The sequence below is a fragment of the Columba livia genome, chromosome 3, assembly GCF_036013475.1.
Source record: "Columba livia isolate bColLiv1 breed racing homer chromosome 3, bColLiv1.pat.W.v2, whole genome shotgun sequence".
In the NCBI taxonomy this organism is placed as follows: domain Eukaryota; kingdom Metazoa; phylum Chordata; class Aves; order Columbiformes; family Columbidae; genus Columba; species Columba livia.
This window is the reverse complement of record NC_088604.1, coordinates 100,713,704-100,733,471: the sequence shown is the minus strand read 5'-3', so window position 1 is coordinate 100,733,471 and position 19,768 is coordinate 100,713,704. Positions and strand designations below refer to the sequence as shown.

The 19,768-nt window shown below is 36.4% G+C and overlaps 1 protein-coding gene across 14 annotated transcripts in view; it reads right to left on the bottom strand.

The window, feature by feature from the left end:
• The window catches only part of MARK1 (microtubule affinity regulating kinase 1), a 58,596-nt gene that overhangs the window by 2,632 nt on the left and 36,196 nt on the right, over positions 1-19,768 (bottom strand). For 3 of the 14 annotated variants that reach the window (XM_065058528.1, XM_065058519.1, XM_065058532.1), the window contains 10 exons: positions 18,408-18,644; positions 18,199-18,318; positions 13,955-14,054; positions 13,257-13,369; positions 11,806-11,980; positions 10,499-10,692; positions 7,849-7,949; positions 5,446-5,607; positions 4,379-4,633; positions 1,592-1,636 (listed from right to left, as the gene is read on the bottom strand). In XM_065058528.1, coding sequence (XP_064914600.1) covers positions 1,592-1,636; positions 4,379-4,633; positions 5,446-5,607; positions 7,849-7,949; positions 10,499-10,692; positions 11,806-11,980; positions 13,257-13,369; positions 13,955-14,054; positions 18,199-18,318; positions 18,408-18,644 — 1,502 coding nt within the window. The remainder of the gene's footprint in view (positions 1-1,591; positions 1,637-4,378; positions 4,634-5,445; positions 5,608-7,848; positions 7,950-10,498; positions 10,693-11,805; positions 11,981-13,256; positions 13,370-13,954; positions 14,055-18,198; positions 18,319-18,407; positions 18,645-19,768) is intronic. The other 11 variants (XM_065058529.1, XM_065058521.1, XM_065058530.1 and 8 more) reach the window with 8 other exon arrangements.

Sequence of the window (19,768 nt, the reverse complement as noted above, 5' to 3'; positions counted from 1 at the left end):
TTTTCCGCATTTATCCCCTTTGGCATCTATAATGTATTTTTGACCTCTCTCTGTAAAAATGACTTCATAATAATGCTCTTTATTTTAACTGATGAAGCAGAATTTTGTGCTGTAACTTGGTTGTAAACAGCTTGTTTGTCAAGCAGTTGAGTACACAGTCAGCAGCTTTTTCACAAGAAGGAACAGTGACATATAGACATGAAGTGCTTTACTTGATAAACGACTTGGTCAAAATTTCAAGGGAGTAATTTCCAATGAATGTTCTTACTGACGTTACCGTACCAAATAGATTACTTATTCCATTGTGGAAAGCATTTTGAGAAACAGCACTGATTATTTTAAAGCAATTCCACAGCTATTTCTGCTCTTGTCCCAGATATTTAACATGCCTGATGCCTCCCCATCCGTCACTGCGGAAAGGTGCTGTTCTCATTTTGATACTCTATAAACTGTTGCTATTCAGAGAGGAGTCAAAACAAGCATTTTTCATTTAACTTTCAGTGTGATCCCCAGAGAACCACATCGATATTAAGGGATAGAGCATGGCAGAAATAAGATCTCAAACGACTTTTAGCCCAAAACAGACACTGTAGGATGACAAAAAGTAGAGGAAGCTGGAGAATGAAAGCAAGAGCTGAAAGCAACTTCACACTTCATTTGAACATTTGATTCCTGTCTTCTCTCTTTCCACGTCAAGAAATTGACAGCTAATAGACTTGGAATTGAAAAGGGCTAATGTAGATAAAATGCATTGTGTATTATACAATGTATCCTGTTAAGAACTTGCTGCCTTTTTTTTTTTTCCTTTTTAAATAAAGGCTTTCTGTTTTCAAAACTAAGTCGATAATTTCTGTAAGTGGCAAGTTTAGAATGCAAACTACAATGCCTGTTCATTAGAAAGCATAAAAATAAAATGTTATGCACTGTGCTAAGCACACCAAAAATGCAGAACCAAATGCTGAAACATGGCAAAAGAGCAGATATACTGGAAAATGAGCACATGAAGGAATGCTTTATTACTAACGAAGCATCTATAGATTCGTGTACAGCAGTTGCCATACAAATTCAATATTTAGCAGTCATCACCCTTTTTGTCTGAATGTCACTTAGTTTATTTCTCAGAGCAAAGTGACATTCATTTCTCAGGGACTATAAGGTGTTTACTTCTGGCAAACAGCAGCCTAAGTAATGAACACAGTATGTAACTATGGTAAGAATTTAATATATACATATACATACACACACACACGAAGTATACTACGTTTTCCACTGAAACCAAAAGTAAACACCATTAAACATTTATAAGCCAAACCAGGATTTTAAGTGCCTATATGACTAGTTAACTCCTACAGGGGGCTTTAATATTCAAAGGAAGGTGTATAAGTAAAGTTTTATATTAAATACTTGCAAGAAAGCAAAAAATAAGGGATAAAGGACCTCACCAAACCCCCTCCCCCCAAATAAAAACATTTTTAAAAAGCAAATTCTTTAAGCACTATTCTATTTTACATCCTGATTAAAAATATCTAAGAAATCACTTAAACCTTGATGCGAAAGACCTAGGAGCGAAGTATTAATAGTGGCTCCTCACCTTGAGGTGTCAGTTCTGCCACTGGCTTCGCCTTCACTTGGATCCCTCAAAACAAAGTTAAGGTTGAGATTCAATGATAAAGGTGAAAAATTAAAGTTAAGATAACCTACATCTAGAACAATGTTAAATAGCTATTGAACAAAAAAAAAAAAAAAATCAGTATAATAAAGTCAAGCCTGATAGTGTTTAATAGTTTTTTCATAGCTGTAATTTTAATTTTCCCTTATATCGTAACTTCTTTCAGCTCTGACATGTAGTTGTTTATTTTTTTTTAACTGGTGGTAAAATTGACACATTATTCTCAGCCTCCTGCAGACAGAGCAACAGCCACATACAGTTCCAGCAAGCACAGAGGAGCAGTCGATCAAGGTGGTCCATGGGGGCTCCACTTCGCACCCTTCCTGGCCAGGCCTTTAGACCTCAGTCCCCAGCCTACTTAGGTTCTTGCAGGTGCTTAGGCACACTCGAGTAATTAAAGATACAACATGCCTAAGAGTTTGTGAGACCAAATGTTTGGAGCCCAGTTGAGGAAGATGACTTCAACATCTGCTTAACTTTAAGCAAATCAGCTGTTACACTGACTTTGGTAAGATTACTGGTGAGCTTGAGGTTAAATGTATCTTTTTCATCTTGTTGAATTAGAGCTGGACTTTACCAAGAAACTGTTTTGTATTACGCCTTTTCAGTGTGGAACAACTTGAAAAATATCCATTGATTGTATAAGCCACCTAGGTACGTTCCTAGTGCTGCTGTACATTTTAGCACCCCATTTCCATTAGTTAATTAAATTAACACCTTCAAAACACAACTACTTTAGTAACAAAAAAGTATCATTTGACATAAACCACTGATACAAAATACTTCAATATCCTACTGACTAAGCATTCTCATTATGCATTTGTTTCGTATACTTACCAGAAAAGGCATTTACCTTTGCCAAAAGATAAAGTCAAAAAAGTCTTTTAATGACACCTTCTAATCAAAGTAGGCTTTAAACCATTATCTCCTGAACAATATAGAAGTTAAAAGGCATGCAGTTATGTGATCCAACTAAAAGAACAGCAACCCCCCCACATAACTCCCATCCATGTAATCCCAGCCACTAAAAGTCTCAAACAGTCCAAAGGTTAAAAAAAGAAAAACAAACACAAACAAGAAAACCCCAACAACAAAACCAAACAAAAACCCTATCGGGCCTTCACTATAGGAAAATGTACTTTTAGCAGAATGAAACATAATAAGAAACGGTATAAAAATGTTCTAAAGTAAAGATCATTTAAAAATACATCAATTTACAGTAGGCTAATTTGAAATACATAGTTTACAATGTTATTATAATATCGTGCCTAACATAATGAAAATATTAATTCTCTGATGTGACTCTTAAAAAAATTCAAGACACTGTTCCTTGCAAATAACAATGAACTGTAATGCCAAAAAACACCCTGTGATCCTGTGCTCTTGGAATTGGGTAGTTACTTAACGGAAAATGCCATTCTTCCCATTTGGAAATCTATACTGCCAACACAGCTGACTAACTTCGCTGTAAACTTTTTTCTTTTCAAAACCAGGTAACAGACTCTTTCCCTCCAACTACATAAGTGCTGGAGATACCAAAACTGAGGATCATAGTTCTGTATCTTCATGTTTCTGAAAAAAGAAAATAATTCACTTTTTCTTTTTTTTTCTTTTTTAGGTCACCACAGGAGGTATTAGATACACATTGATGCAGCACCAGCTCACCAAGTTAAATTAATTTTATGAGGAACATCAATGCATTTCTAGCTTTCTTGCTTCTTTTCTCTTGTAATATCTTATTTACAAATTCGCAACTACTAGCTTAACCTAGCTTTGAATTTATCACTCTTTTACATACAAATGATAGAATTGTACCTAACAGCATAATTCTGAAAAAAAGAAACAAACCAAACCAAAGCAGTTTCCAAGATACAACTGTTGTAAAACTGACAATAACAAAGATATGTCAATAAACAGGCTTAAGGATTAGAGGTAAATCACTGTTAGAAAGAGGCAAACTGAAAGCTAAGTCCCCTTTTGGGAAAGCTGTTGTGACTGCCAAGTCAGTCACTTGCTATTAAACAGCGTATTTGAAAATCCTTCCCAGCAGCTCTCCTCACAGTATTATTACTGGTAGCATCATCACAGGAATGAAGGGAGGTCCAGGATGTGCCCATTTTCTTCTTTCAGAATCCTGAACTCACGTTTGAAAAAGCTGGTAACATGATTCCAGAACATCAGTATTTTCAGACATCTGGACTTCTGCCCACTTCTAAGCTTCTCATTTATTCAAATATTTTAGAATTCTCTGAAACAATCTGTAAATACCAATTTCCCTTAAGTACAGCAATAACATCGTTGTAAATATAGCCCTTGCAACAAACTGCATTAAGCAAAATATTGTTAACATTAAGTAATGACTCATTTTTAAGTCACTGATTTCAGTACTTAAGTTCATGTGATTTCAACTTAATTTTAGCATCTTAGCATTTTAGCTGTAAAGCATGAACTTTAAAACCTTCTGAGCAGCCTTCTCTTGCTCCTTCAGGATAAAGCATCAGAATAGCTGGTCATACAGAATGGTTACAATATACACAGAGAAGTAAAACAAGGCAGGTTCTGGAAGGAAAACACAAAACAAGCAGCATTCTAGCTAAATTTACATTTACTTCAGACTTAGACTGGAAATTCTCAATGATTTTGCAATTATGGCCCTAGTTATAGGCTGGGCACGTTTTTTTTCTTTCTCTTAAAAATCGAGGTACTAACCTGCGAACAAACTTGGAAGTTATCTTGCTTATTATACCAGTTGATGTCCCTCTTCTAGCATGTGCAAAAGCACCGGTTTCATGGGATGGTGAGGCGGGCGGTCCATTGTAAGTGGCATTACGCCGCTCCCTGAGCTGCTCACCATGGAAAGTGCTTCGACTTGAACTCCCCCGAGGAAAGCGGGTTCGGTCTGGAGTGGTAGTGCTAATACTATGAGCAGACGGGGAAGCAGCAGGCACTCTTTGAGTTGCACTGCTGGGAAAACAGAAGCATAAATAAAGAGAAAGACTATATGCTAGAAACCCTCCTACACGACAACCATTTCTCAAAGACAGGACAAAAACCCCACTTGATTCTTTTTTTTAAACCTGAATCTGCTACTGATTTGTTCTTATGATTCACACTTCAAAATAATCAAGAGATATTATCATTGTAAGATCAAATTATCTCAAGTATTAAAAGCAGTTTTTAAAAAAGTATACACAGATAATATGCCAGAGGAAAAAGATAGATAGGTCTGTAGTAAGATCTAAAAATGTTCACAGCCCTCTTCCAGAAAAATATATTCATCAAAAGCTTTAACACACAAGCACTCCACAAAAGCCAAGAGATAATTTCTGAAGAAGTAATCATCTGGCACAAATAAATGTATAAAGCTATACGGGCAGTTAATAGTAAGAGCAACTATACTATGGTGCTTTTAGACAGAAATGAGCCCAGCAATCTACAAAACCAAGAGGTTAGCATTTCAGTATTTCTTTTGAATTTGTGGTGGCCTGTGTTGTATGCTCCTGTCTAAATCAGTTAAATTTTTAACTGCTTAAGTTTTCCAGAAGCTTCCAGAGGGAGGCAGTCAAGGAACTTCTTTAACTGTGTGCAAACACGGGTGATGAACAACATCGGGCTTAAATCACCTGTAATACCCACATTACTTGAGCAAGCTACTGTTCTGAAACAGAATGCAACATGACAGTTTTGAATCCACTGCAACCGTATTGAAGCGTATAATGAACTGAACAACCACATTTTTAAAGGGCATGTCACTAAAAACAAAATCAATTCATTACCTTGGTCGGTAAGCTTCAGTGCCATCTTTGATGGTTGGCAGTGTAACTTTTATAGGATGACCAGAGGCAGACATGGACTTTTGATGTCGAGGCCGTGTCGACACGGCAGAAGCCACTGCGGAGCCTGCAGAAGACGTGCTGCTCGCAGACATTTCTGTGAGGCTTTTGCCACCGGAGCAAGGCGGGGGGGACGGACAAACGAAAAGGGAAAAGGTTAGTGTAAAACCCCACAGAAAACAGCGAAAATAACTATTTTTTTTTCTTTCAGAACACAGCAAGTGCTGTTTAAATAACAGAAGATGGGGTGACCAGGCTGCCTTAGTCAGCTAAATCAAAGAATACAGAATTCTGAGACAGTTACGTTTGCCCATAAATCGAATCACCATGCGTGTTCAATTAGGCCTGTTCATTCCTCCCAAGATTAAAGCTTACACACACATTATTCAAAGTACTGAAGAAAGGCTACAAGGAGTACATGGAAAACGTAAAAAATACAAAAAAAAGAAATTTGCAAAAGACTTAAAATAGATTGAATAAATAGATTCTCCTTTTGTGAAGTGAATACCCTTAGTTTCAGTTAAAACAAACACCTAAAACATTTGGAACCGCTGTCACATTATCTCTTGGAAGAGATGGTGATTTTGGAGGACCAAGTTGTAGTTCTCTGGACTATCCCAGCCACTGCAAAGCTGAGGATGAGCCAACTCTTACAAGATACAGTTCCACCTACCAGTACTTTTATTTCTGCTTCGCCTAAGTGGCAAAGAAGAGATGAAAGTAGCGGTAAAACTGTTGTGTCATTGATTTTTAAAACAAAAGACACTTAAGCCAAACTACAGCTTTGCCTCTACAAGCATAAATGAAATTACATTAATGATATATTAGCAACAACAGTCCCGAAGCTAAATAATATCTATAGCAAAGTGGTAAAGATTTTGGATAAAAAAAATCTGATGACAAAATGTTCAACTACACCAAATCCAAAGTCAACTACAACACAATGTATTGTAGGAAAGGCAAATACACAACTCGAAAGAAAATTAATCTCCTTTTTTCAGAATATGCTGGAAGAGCTGAGCATATCCATTGCACTCATGAAAGGAATAAGGATTAAGAGTGGCCTGTCTTTTCAATACTATAGAAAAAAAGTACAATAACCGTGAAATGAAAAACTTTGAAATAAAATCCCTTCTCATTATAGTGGTTTTGGTATTAAATCTATTGAAAGAAAAAGTTTATCAGTCTTTGTGAGTCAGAAGTATTATTGTAGTACATATTTTAACCCTAAATCTAAAAAAACATGTTATCGTCTTTCTTTTTAAAGAAGGATTGTTACAAATTTTGTTCAAATATTTTAAACTATACACAAAGATTTGTAATGATGACATTTGAAAGCACCTATCTAGAAAATTTGAAATTAAATACTAAAATCAGTGTTCACCTTTTTAAAACAACTCTTTAAAGCACTTTAAATAGCTGTACTTTACATGTTCCACAGCTCGTTTTGCTATAGATCAACGGCCCAATACTTTTCCTGTTTTTAAAATTTAATGCATCATTAAACAATTTAAACATTAGAACAGAAAACTAAACCAAACTAGTTTACTAGATAATGTTATTTCATGCTTGCAATTTTTTGTTTCATTTTACCGTAACTGTTTTATTTAAACAGCTTAAAAAAAAATCAGAGTAAGATCTATTGCTGCAAACTAAAAAAACACCCCAAAACAACAAAAAAAACCCAAACAACAACCAACCAACCAAACCCCACCAAACCTAGTTTATTAATTTCCATTAAAGGCAGTGTTTCATTTTGCAGTCAGGTACAGAGGTTAACTAACACCAAGGATGAACAAAGAATATATTTCAAAGGAACAGTAATTGTGGCAGTGTTAAATACTATTGTTTTTAATGAAACATACTAAACTGAGTGTAATTATCATCCCACATACAGGTACAAATGGTTACCATCACTGCTGAAATATTATTTAGGCCAAAAAATTACGTTGAAAAGGACTGACAAGTCTTAACAATTTCAACTTTTGAGTGATTAAAAGGAGAAATGAGAAAGGATCATGTTAAGGTGCTAAGGCAAATCCATCTGAAGATGTCCACAGCAGAACTGCCTAATTAGTTGTGAGCAGAGCTACTTTACTCTGTGTTGGAAGACAACCCTTGGTAATAAATGTGATTCCATAAAAAGAGGCAAAGGCAGATCTACACATTTAGTTATAAATTTCACCCTATACCTGGAAAATGCAGTGGAAGATAAGTTGAGAACATACAGTCAGACTTTATGTATTTCACGCCATGCTTCATAATGTAATATATTAATTTCAGAAACATGCTTCTATGCCTCAGTTCTTATACCCAAATTAATAGGCAATAAAAGCTGAAGAATACCTGTTGTCCTTCCCATTCTGTATTGCAGAATAGCGATCTGAAGAACGTTCACAAACGTAAGTGTTCCTCCTTGTCATTCCACTACCAGAAAATACATTATTCTAGAAGAAAATTGAGACTAAAATTAAACAAAGTATTTTCTTTTATTGTATGTTACAATCTACAAAAATGTAAGCACTGGAAGCAAATCAAAATAGAATTTCAGCCATTTACGTATATTCTTAATATCTTCAAATGTACTAGGCAATCTGTTGACACAAATAATTTATATCATCAGCTTTTTTTTTTTTCCAATAGCTCTTTCACCATGTCATTAGTTTACCATTGAGAGTACACTAAAAGAAAACAGAGAAATTTCATTTTCCTGACACTTGCTTTACTAAGTATTATTATCCAGTTCTCACATACTGTGTTAACTGAATTATTTGCCTCTGGGATCAAAGGAACAAACTGGAATCCCAGAGAACGCATCTATTCGGCTGGTTGAAAGGATTCTCTATGAAAATTAGTTTGCCAACCAGGCCTCCAGCTTTACAGTTTGTTGCCGCCTATCAAACGAGTTTCCAAGAGAAAAATGAAAAGATTATCAATCTGTGTCAGCAACCCAGAAATTATGATACCAGTAACATGGCAAACAGGTCTTGCAGCAACAAATACTGATGAGACTTTGTTTCCCCACACTTCATAAGATCCCTACAAATATCCTTCTCCCCCTGCCACGCACAGATTAGCTGCTGAAGCCTTAACTTTCAGCACACGAGGTACAAGTCTCAGTTTTCAATACAGTTCATACTGAATTGGAGATAGTTTGCAAAGTACTGACATTACACACTCGTGCACGCCGGCAAAAGATTTCAAATAAGCTTGGGTACTGTAGGACATCATGAACTCTGCAAGATTTGCTGTGTGTTTAGGTCTCCCTCATCTAGAACTTTTTGGCATGATGATCACCCTGCAGAGACTACTGAAAAATCTGTTTTCAAAGCCAATTTGTAAGGAAGATTAACAACTGCAGTAACTGTTTATGAAACTCTCATAAGTTAAACTACTATGACTGAAGCTGATAAATATGTTTTAAAGAAATTCTGCCTTCCATAACATCCTGTTACCCTCAAAGTTACACAAAAGTATTTAAAAACTGTCCACATTAGCTTTGTTCATTTTTAATTATTTTTAAAAAACAAATTATTTTTTTCCTGGGCAAGCTGCTCAACCTTAACTACTGTTGCAATATCAGACGCCACTATTCCTTAATCATGCCCATCACGAAGCCTTTCACAAAACCCCCAAAACAGTAACAGAGCTAAAAATGTACAAATACTGACGTTGCCATTAGCAAGTACACCAATTTCTCAAAGATACTCCATCTAATTATCACAAAGCAGAGAAATGCTTTCGACATATCAGCTTGTACCACACGTAACTGTAATCAGCTTTGGGGCAATATAGTTTTGGGAAAGCTCAGACATGAAATCTAATCTCAGAAGACTCAAAGTCCCTGAATGCAATCCACATAGTCATAATTCCAAAGACTTTGTGGGGGGGAAAAAACTCTATTTAAAATTTGGGAAAAAAAAAAAAAGTTTAAAGCATCTGCAGATGTATTGTAGACAAGGCCTGTGGAACATTAAGAGTTAAAAGAACTTCAGCATTTATTTTGTTTAAAGAGAATTCTAGCAGAAATGCGTATGATCTTCCCAGAATAACCAAGATGGGAGCCAGCACATAGAATCCCAAAGGACAATCAGAATTCCTGCTGCCTGTCGACTGTACTAAAAGATGGCCAGAATTCCTGTATTTAATATAGTGTCTCTTAAATAGAAAAAAGTATCTTAAACGATGATTAATACGTATTTATTTTTCTCCCTGCCTCCTCCCCCATGAACTGTTGCTCCTAAGTAGCTGTTTAAACACTATGCGATATTTTTTTCATTGTGTACCCTAAACATTGATATTACTGCACATGAACTTCTACAAGGCAAAGTAAGATGCTTTCACATTAGGAGAGACAGACTGTCCTATTTGGAACAAAGATGTCTGAGGCAGTAATACGACAGCGATCTACAAAACTATGAATGATATCATAATACAAGAACTAGCAATTTAATAATTCCTTAATTCAAGAATCAGGTTGTAACTCGTAACATCAACAAGGCACACACATCAGGGAACAAGTGGGTTTTTCCTCCTCACCTCACTCCATTTCTGAAGTCCAAAATGAAGTGGTTTCAGAAAGCCAAACAGATAAATTTACAGAGAAAAAGTTCATGAGGGACATTATGTAGGATTATTCAGATTAAATCTCTGATTCAGGAAATTCCTTGACTTCCTTGTAGACACACAAGCATTAAAAGCCAGAAAAAGAACACTCCGTATTGGCTCCGTTTTTATGTTTTTTCCCTAAATATCCACTATTTGCCTTGACAGATATTCAGTTTGCCCAAGTGCAGACATTCTCATGGAATGGGGAAGTGAAAGGTTTATTTTAAAAGACACCCACTGTAGCTTATTTCTGTCTGCCAGTAAAAGTCACCAGAAATAGACTTAGTGGCTTATTCAGTAACCGTTATGTCTATAGTAACGTTATGCTGCAGATTTTGTTTAAATAGGGAAAAATAAATATAATACGCCTGAAGCACAACACACTCACACTGGGAACTGTGGTTGATTTCTTTCTTTCTGGACCCACAAGTGGACTTGCAGCCATCTCTCCTTTGGACCCCACTGTAGTGCTGCCAAGTTTGCGGGAGACGTCCTTGTCCCAGTCTTCTTTCTGCTCACTTTCCACGCTGTTTGCCTGAGCCCTTTTTGTGTACGACACCGCGGGAGGAATTGAGGGACCAACTGCCAAATAAAAGCAGTATTAATAAATACCTAAAAATAATCACTGCGTTTTTCTTGGCCAAAATAGTCTAAATATAATTCCCCGAGTCTAAAAAAAGCATTTGAAAAACTATGACTGCAAACTCAGCACCAACCTATTAAATTGAGCTTTGACAGCCTACACTCTTTTTACCCACTTGCTCTTCAAGACCAATTTGCAGTTCAGAATTAGTTCCCATTTCACATCAATATGTAAAACCTAGAAGAGTATCTGAATTCTCATTTTAAATCCATGCAATTTGTGCGATATTATGAAGAAAGAAATTAAAGAATACTGTCCAAATTTTTTTTTAGCACTTTTTGCCACATATCGTTTATTCTAAACACTGTGAAAGAGCCTTTTCCCCTGGAAACTCAAGAACTTTGTTTAAAAGCATGTTTATACTTGGAAAAGTTGCAATTCTTTTCCTCTTATCATTCTTTAAAATGCTTTGGGGCAAATCCTCCATCACTATAATTTTACATTCCCTTGAAATAAAATCCCATCTGCTGACAATCTTCAAAATATTGGTTACTCTTTTGGAAAAAAACACCACCACGCTAACACAGATGGAAAACAACAAAAAGGCAGGGGGAAATCAGAAATAAAACTGTAAACTAGGTAGAGAAAAAGGCCAAACATTCTATAAATATTTCTAGTAATTTGACAGTTCTCTTTGAAAAAAAGAATAGTTTTAAATACGCACTCCCTTCTGATGTAGCCACTTTCACCTGAAAATGTTTCCTGAATACTTGGTAAAATCATTGCCACTTGGAAACAATTTGTGCCCAACTCCAAATGTACTGATAAGCACAATGGTTTGCTACCTTTGAGTTTATCCAGACCAATATTTTGCTATTACTTCCTAAACAGGAAACATCCTCAAGCTCATTATTTAGTGAATCAACCATGTAACAAGTCCAAAAAACTAAATCTGTAGATTCCATTGACCCGGATTTACCATAGAAGCGCTCATACAAATAAAAGCATCACAGCGGAGCATGACGAGATACACAACAAATGCACAGAGTGGTGGACCTGCCAGGTTCACAAAGCACTGCACATTCAGACTTTAATTGTGTATGTTACTTTACTTGTTGGAATGTCATCCCCACCATGATCACTGAACCGCCGCTGTTTCTGGTTAGTCGATATACTCCGCTGGACCTTCAGGTGAGCAGGAGACTGCACTGAACTGTTGTTGAGGTCACTGCTGGGACGAGACCTTTGACCCAAATTGCTGCTGGACAAGGAATCGCCTCCTTCAAACTACAGGAAAAACATTTTTTCAAAGCGTAAACAAAATTCAACATTACTGGTACTTTTATGGCTTAATAAAGCAAAGCGTTGCAATCAAAGGCATTTTCTAAAATTTAAAATTGTATCCAGAGTTTCATTTTCTTCAAGATGAGTTTTATCGCTTCGTCTGTGTTTAACGTGCTTTAAAAAACACACAGCTAAAGCTAAGAAGTTAATGAATGCTCAAAATAAAATGAGAAGAATCTTTCCAGCATTAAAAACTGTGCTATTTTAAAACCTAAACCAAAGAACGGCTCCCCCTGCTTTTTTTTTTTTTAAAGCTTAAAGAGCATTTACAGCTTCAGAACAATTTCAAAACGCATTGGACTGAGTCAAAAGGGCTAAAAAGGCAAGTACTAGGGAATCAAGGATTCTTTCTGGACTTCAACAAATCTTTATAGGGTAGGTAACTCAGCCACCCGTTTGTTGGTATCTAAGAAGCCTAAGTTTTAAGTAAGAGCAGTGAAAAAGACAAATCTCCTCTTTCAAGCAGTTTAAGTCAAAATAATTTTTGACAGATTTCCTCCATGCTTTGCCATCACAAGGGAATTCTCGTTCAGAGATGTTGTGGGAAAACACACTCAAGGATGCACATATCAGATCTACGCTATCTTGGAAATGAAAGAAGGCAACGAAGCAGCAGGAAAAAAATACTTCTAAAAGAAAAGCCGTGGTCTGAGCTTCATTTCTTGAAAATCTTTGTGATCACAAAAGATCTACAGATTCCTCTAGTTCCAAAACAGTCAGAAGGTTTTCTATGACAAATTTGTTATTGACAACGCAATTATTTATTAAATGATAAAATATACTGTAACATAGTATTTGCGTTAGAAAGGGTGAGTACATCTCTGAGACACAAAGGATGTCACATCTTAGTAGCTAGAAGAATAATTGCTCTAGTCAAATCAACTACTTCTGGTTTTAACTGTAGACACACATGACAGGAAGAAGACTCAGCATTTAGAAGTCATGCCACTTCAGATTAACAGCCAGCCTTTTAAAAAAGCAATTTAACATATTTACAAGCAAACATGAAGACACCATATTCAATCTATTTCTTCATATGGTAACTAACGAAATATCCAAGAAGATAAGAAAAAGGGAAAGACACTAATAAGTTATTAGTCACAGTTTGGTTTTTTTTAAAGATGTTACAGAACAGCTCATAAAAACATCAACTACCGGAATATTCAACCCAGTTAGGTATAAAGGCCAAAAGAGAAGATATAAATTAGATGGCACTTACTTCAGGTGGTTTTCTACCCAGAAGCAAATAAGTAGCCATGACTTCATCATACTTTTGGTTTACTAAAGATTCATGGATTTCTTCTCTTGAAAAGCCCATTGTAACCATAATGTCTAAAAGTAAAAAGAAGCAGATACATTAGCAGAATAAGTGCTTGGGTTTACTGACAACTTAAGAACAAGGAAAACAGAAAAAACCCTTATACTTTAACAGGTAACTAGGTTCAACTCAACCACCATCATCTTCTCTATGCAAAATCAAGAAGGCTGCAACTCTCCTCTTTCGTGGTCATTTTCTTCTTGAAAACTCTCAATTATGTTATTCAACATATTTCAACATTATTCAACATTAAGTGTTATTCAATAAACAAATAAAATAGTGGCAAATAGAAAGTATGAATAGCTACAGGGCCAAAACAATATCTTTTTCTGACAACGGTTGATAAAAATTGTTGCCCTCATAACAAAATCTGTTTTCTTCTGCCTGTTAAATTCTGTAGTCTTATTTGTCTTTTGCTGTGCTTGTAGATTCATGTCAGTTCAGTGAAGTCACAACAGCAGTTATAAGCAGCATTATAATGAAATTTCTCAAATAAAAAGAAAACAGTTGTATGATGAGGTTGCATCTCAAATATTAGTTTGACTTAAAGATAAAATTGCCAATGTACATCAGCTACAACATCCTTGTATAAGTCTTACCTATTCTCTTGGTGTCATTAAAATCTGGTTCAGGCTCAGTATATGGCTTTAGTTCTTCTTCCTCATGGCCAACATTCATCCACCGATCCTTCATAATTTGCTAAGAAAATAAATGAACTTTAGGTCTATATGCCGTTTACCATACCAAATTAAATCCATGCTAGCTAGACTGGGGAAAAAAACCCAAATTTTAAAAGTCATAATAATCTGAATGCTGCTCTTTCCCTCACACCTTTTCCCCCTCACATCTTACTAGTTTCTTCTTTTATCTTTTGCATCCTTTTGTTCAATCTCCACCTAATATTTACGCTTTACAATACAAAGGTAGGGGGCCCTACCCGAAATATCAGAAAAATCTACTGAGAGAAAAAAAACCCTGCAGTTCCAACACACAAAAATCTTTAATTTTGTACCCTTCACTTCCATTGTCTCTTAATCTTGTCTTGCCAAGTGCCCAACACGCGTGCTCTAAATTTGGTTGAGATGCCTAGACGTTACTGCAATACCAACTCTATCACAATAAATAACTCCTTCAAATAATAACAAAGGAAGCATCTAGAAGCTAAGGGATATTTCAGGAGCGTGCCGATGCTTCCTACAGTCATTGCTCTCTAGATCATGATGCCAACTGGCCATTTTTTCCTATGAATCCTCTCACTGCACTTGACCTAAATATGTTCACAGTTTGGCTGGAGGCAGAAATGCCTCTTAACTCTCTCTATGCCATGCAAATATTTCCCTAAGAAAATTCTCATGCATTTTTGGAAAATTTCCTCTGCTTTGGCCTGGATCTTTGATATGTCTGCAAGACATTCCAAGCTGGAATCCACAGCTACCACCACAATTTCTTCTTCAGGATATATTCCATATTTTTAAATCAGCTAAAAACATTTTACCTCCTACAGCAACAGGCACACATGCCTCTCTAGGGACAGATGCTAATACTGCTCACTAGATTGACAGAAGAGTGAAACAAGTGCCAGCAAGTCAAGTTGCCCACAGGCTCCAAATATGCCTCACAAACACCGAATTTAGTTATCTCTCACAAAGAGGAAAAGAGTCAGTTTTCCACGGATATAACCAAATTCTTTGTATGTACACTGCTGCCAAATGACAGACCCAAATAGCTGTATCCTCACAAGAACAATACAGAACTTTGTATTTGGGCCAGTTAACATTTTGCTGACAATAAGACTTAAAGATTTGTTCAGAGCTCTGGCACAGAATTGATTTTTTTGGCTTTTCAGAGGGATAAAGGGGAAGGAATTGTGAACACATATTGCTATATCACATTTCTGGCATATAGAGCACGATTCTATTTGACAATAGATTTTGGTTATGTATTTGGAGCCTTGCAGTAACATGATAAGACTCCCCAATGAGTAAGCAGTATCTGCCATTACAATTTTTGAAAGACACTGTTAATTAAATCTAAAGTTTAAGCGCAATGAGGTGTTTGGATGCCAGGAATCACACTGCTCGAATCCTACCTCCCCTTTCTTGATCCTTCTTGAATTCAGAGACAAACCAAACAATTCCCACTTACAGTCTTTCATGTCTCTTCATTAGGTGGATCTATTGTTCAATATAGTCTAGTCTAGTTTTCCATCTGTTAAATATCTAAACTTTTGCTAGCTTCTTTCTTAAATAGATGATCTCGTAGGCATGCTGAGTTATTGCACAACTCTTACAACAGACTCCTACCATCAAGCGTTTTGAAGGGACACATATGATCTAGTTCCAGGATCTGTTTAAGTTCAGCTGATTAAAGAGCAGCAGCCTTGGTCAGGGAATTTAAAGATCTGACCCAAATGTATTTCTTAAAGATCAGCCCAAACTGAATTTCAACCAACTACGTGTTATTGAAGAGGCTTTCCTCAATTTTCAGAAAAACAATTAAATAGAAAAAGCTGGCCTGTCTCAAGATATGCCCATCTCAAAATTATTTGCTTTATTACTCTTTGCAAGCATAAATCTGCTCTGTGGGAATTTCACGTAGTGTTGATTGGAAAGAACTGAAGACTAGGCAGGGAGGAAGAATTTGTTGAAATACTGATAGTTAAGAGAGATACATATATTTTCTGACAATGCATTTTTTCCATCTCTTCCTGTGAAGATTTACTGTGTTACGACAATGTTCTCTTGCTTCTAAAATGCTTTCTCTCTGCTGCAACCATAAGAAAGTCCAGATGAACCATTTTAAGAAAAATGTACCTGATCCTTACCAGAGGAAAATTGCTAAGCCTAACCCATATGGTGCTGAGCCTGCGTCAGGCTCAGCTTTGGTGTTAATGTCACCAACAAACATCCTAATGGACAGTTTGGGAAAAACAGGCACGGGAATGGAGCGGATGCATGGCTGGGACTGAGCAAGTAATTAAACGACTAAGCACAAACAAAAATCCTCCCCACCTAAGATGACATTGTCTTTCCACTTTTAGGAACTTCTAATAAGTATACACTTTCATTCTAAACAAGTATTTTTATAAGTGCTCAGACAGAAGAAATAATCATTGCTTTCCAAATCATGCACCACTGCTTTCTAATTCAACAAACATGTGATCTCAGGAACATTAATGTTTAAAAAGTTTGTGATGTCTCTCTCCCTCAGATGAGCATACTGATCAATGTCCATGATCAGCAGTATTCTGGTACTGGCTCAAGATCCTCTGTCACACATGTCATTTATTGGCTCTCTTCCATACAATGTGACAACTATACCATTGCAACGAGGCTGCCATCCAACACCTCTCTCCAGGGACAAGAAGGAATTTTAAAAGAACACTACAATATCCAGTGTGGAAGCAAAATCAGATTTGAAGAGAAATTGCTGTAAATCCAGAGGAAAGCTCAATAAAAGGAAAATCTATTTTCCTAAGACTTAAACACGACACAGGAGAAAAGTGACCTTTCACTACCTTTGAGTGACCACACTCCTATCTTTGTGTCATCTAGACAGTAATAAATACAACATAATTAACGAATATCAGTAAAGCAGAAGCCATCACTCGCTATTCTCTACAGCACATATTTTTTCCATGTTGAAACTAGTTATAACAAGTCACAAACCAGCATCAGCTTGAAATAAATTGCATGCAGGCAGAGCTCAGTAACTGCAGGTTTCCTTGCACAGGTAGCATTCATGCCAGGAAATGTAAGTCAGGCCACTACAAATAAAAAGCTGCTTAAATGGGATTCATTGTCTGGAACACCATCCACTGCTGCACAAGTAGGCACAAAAAGATGAAACAAAAGTCACCGGTGATTAACTCATACAAAGACTATTTTAAAACCATTCTATTTACCTTCTGCTCTACTTTCATGTCTATGGTAAGCAGATGTTATTTTTAGAAGGCTCTTTGTTAAAGAACTCACAAAATAGAACAGAACAGCATTTAGAGTGAACTCTACACAAAGTATACGTTAAATATCAGCTCCAGAGTTCCCCACAAGTATCTGCCAATACAGCAATCTTGAATAAAACAGCCCCTTAAAAACACCGAACCTTTAGACACCTTGCAAATGATGCACACATATTCTCCAAATCCCATGAAGAGAAAACCTAACTTACTAACAACAAAAAAATCATAACTCAGTAAAAAAATCCTCAAAAGAGGTTTTAGCTGAGGGACACAGCAGGTATTATTATGCATGTTAATTTTTCAGCTATTCTGAAACAAAGCTATCAGATGGGGGAAAGAACAGGCTGAACAGAAATAACTAGCAATTATTAGCTTATCATTCAAAGAGTTCTTAGTCTTCATCTGTATTATAGCACTAAAACAAACGAAAAACCCATCTAGTATTCTATCACAGTTATTCCTCTTGTATCTATCCTTTTTAAGTAGTCATGCTGGAAATTGTAAGTCAAAAATGCTGACAGTACTGCCTGCCTCTGTTTTTTTTTTCTGAAAAACTCTAAGCAGAAGATATTTACAATCTTGTCCTGCTTTCCACATGGTTTGAACTAGCTCCATTATCTGACCAAAACAAGTGGGAACAGTTTGCACTTTGAATTGCTCTTAAATGACAGTCTGTAGTCAGCTGCAATTAAGGTTATACTTTCATTCATTAACACTTTCTATTTTCAAGCTGCACTGTTTAAAAACCAAACAAAATACTAAGACTTTTGGGTGCTTAAAACAGCAAGTACCTATAATGAAAAATAAAGAAAGTCTTAAGCAATTATTATATTCTTTCTTAATTTGAAATCCCCTTTTCCCCCCCAAGATGAAACTACTTACTTCTAAGCTGCCTCGTTTTATTGGATTCAGTACTAGCAGCTTCTTAAGCAGATTTTCACAGTCTGTGGACATATAGAATGGAATGCGGTACTTCCCCCTCAGTACTCGCTCCCTCAGTTCCTTTAAAATAAAGTTTTAAAAGGTGAGCCTACTAATGACATAGAAGATTTAAATAAAATTAAAGCCAGGCTTTCATACTTCAGCTGTACCTTTAGATTCTGACCATCGAATGGCAACGATCCACTCACTAGTGTGTACAAAATCACCCCAAGGCTCCACACATCCACTTCGGGACCATCGTACTTCTTTCCTTGGAAAAGTTCAGGAGCGGCATAAGGCGGGCTTCCACAAAACGTGTCCAGTTTATTACCAACCGTAAATTCATTACTAAAACCAAAGTCTGCAATTTTAATGTTCATGTCTGCATCAAGTAGAAGGTTTTCTGCCTAAGAGAAAAACAGAAGAGGAAAAGGACAATTTAGGTATCAGAATAAGGTCAACATATTACAGTGTATCATTTATCAATAAATGCAAGAATGTTTCTTTTTCTAAAATGGTTCACCATCTGTATCTTTCTTGCAGAACTAAAGAATCTAATCCCCCTTAAAACACTATAAAGATTGAAAATCGACTATGTTTACTCAGGAAAATACAGCTGTTAAAAGCAGCTAAACAGACTTTAAAGTCAGCTAGTGAATCAGCTATGAAGATTTTCCGCTTTGGAAGAAATAACCTAGTTCAGCTTTAGACTGAAGTATCTAGACATCTCAGAACAGCAGCTTCAGCTTTTGACAGGTTCATGCCAGCTTCTGATGCCAAAGAGCATAAATCTAATCCCAGACATCGTCTACCATTTTGGTGGGGTAAATGTTAGAAGGGATTTAAGACTTTAAAAGAAGATCTCTCCTGCTTGCAAGATGAAACGCTTCAAGGTACGTGTTGTATCTCAGCATCTTGTACCAAAAAAAAAAATCTCCCTGTAATTATTAGTGTTTGCTTCAGCAATAACAGCATCAAGGTGTTTAACACTCAAGTATAACATTCTGTATGAAAAAATGCATGTATTGTACATCTAAGAATATTAATGCTTGTGCAGCAATCATCATGTGAATACAACACATCACACATATATAGGTGCAAGTATTCAGTAAACAATATCTTATACTGAGTATCAAAGGTAGGTCAGAAGATTAAGAGTGGGTTTATAGGAATACTAATACACCACTGGAAAAAAAACAAAGTGCATTTCTCAAAATGCAAGGATGCTGTGCAAGGAGAGCAGCAGAACTGGGCAATGTTTACCCATCTCACTGGGTCTTGGCTCCTGATCTGGATATCAGCAACACAGGAGCAGCGCTGAGCAGCGCAGGAATCCTTTTTCAGCAGGGGTACAGGCACCAGCCAGAGCAGAGGATTCACCTAATTGCCAAACATGAGTTTTATAGCAAATACAGGCATCTCTCATCGGATACTGCGCTCACAAAATAGTATCTTAGTTCAGGATCAGAGAAACAGCAATCGACTTGTTAGTTGCTTTGATTTAAAAGGGTAAACATGATTTTGTTTGGTT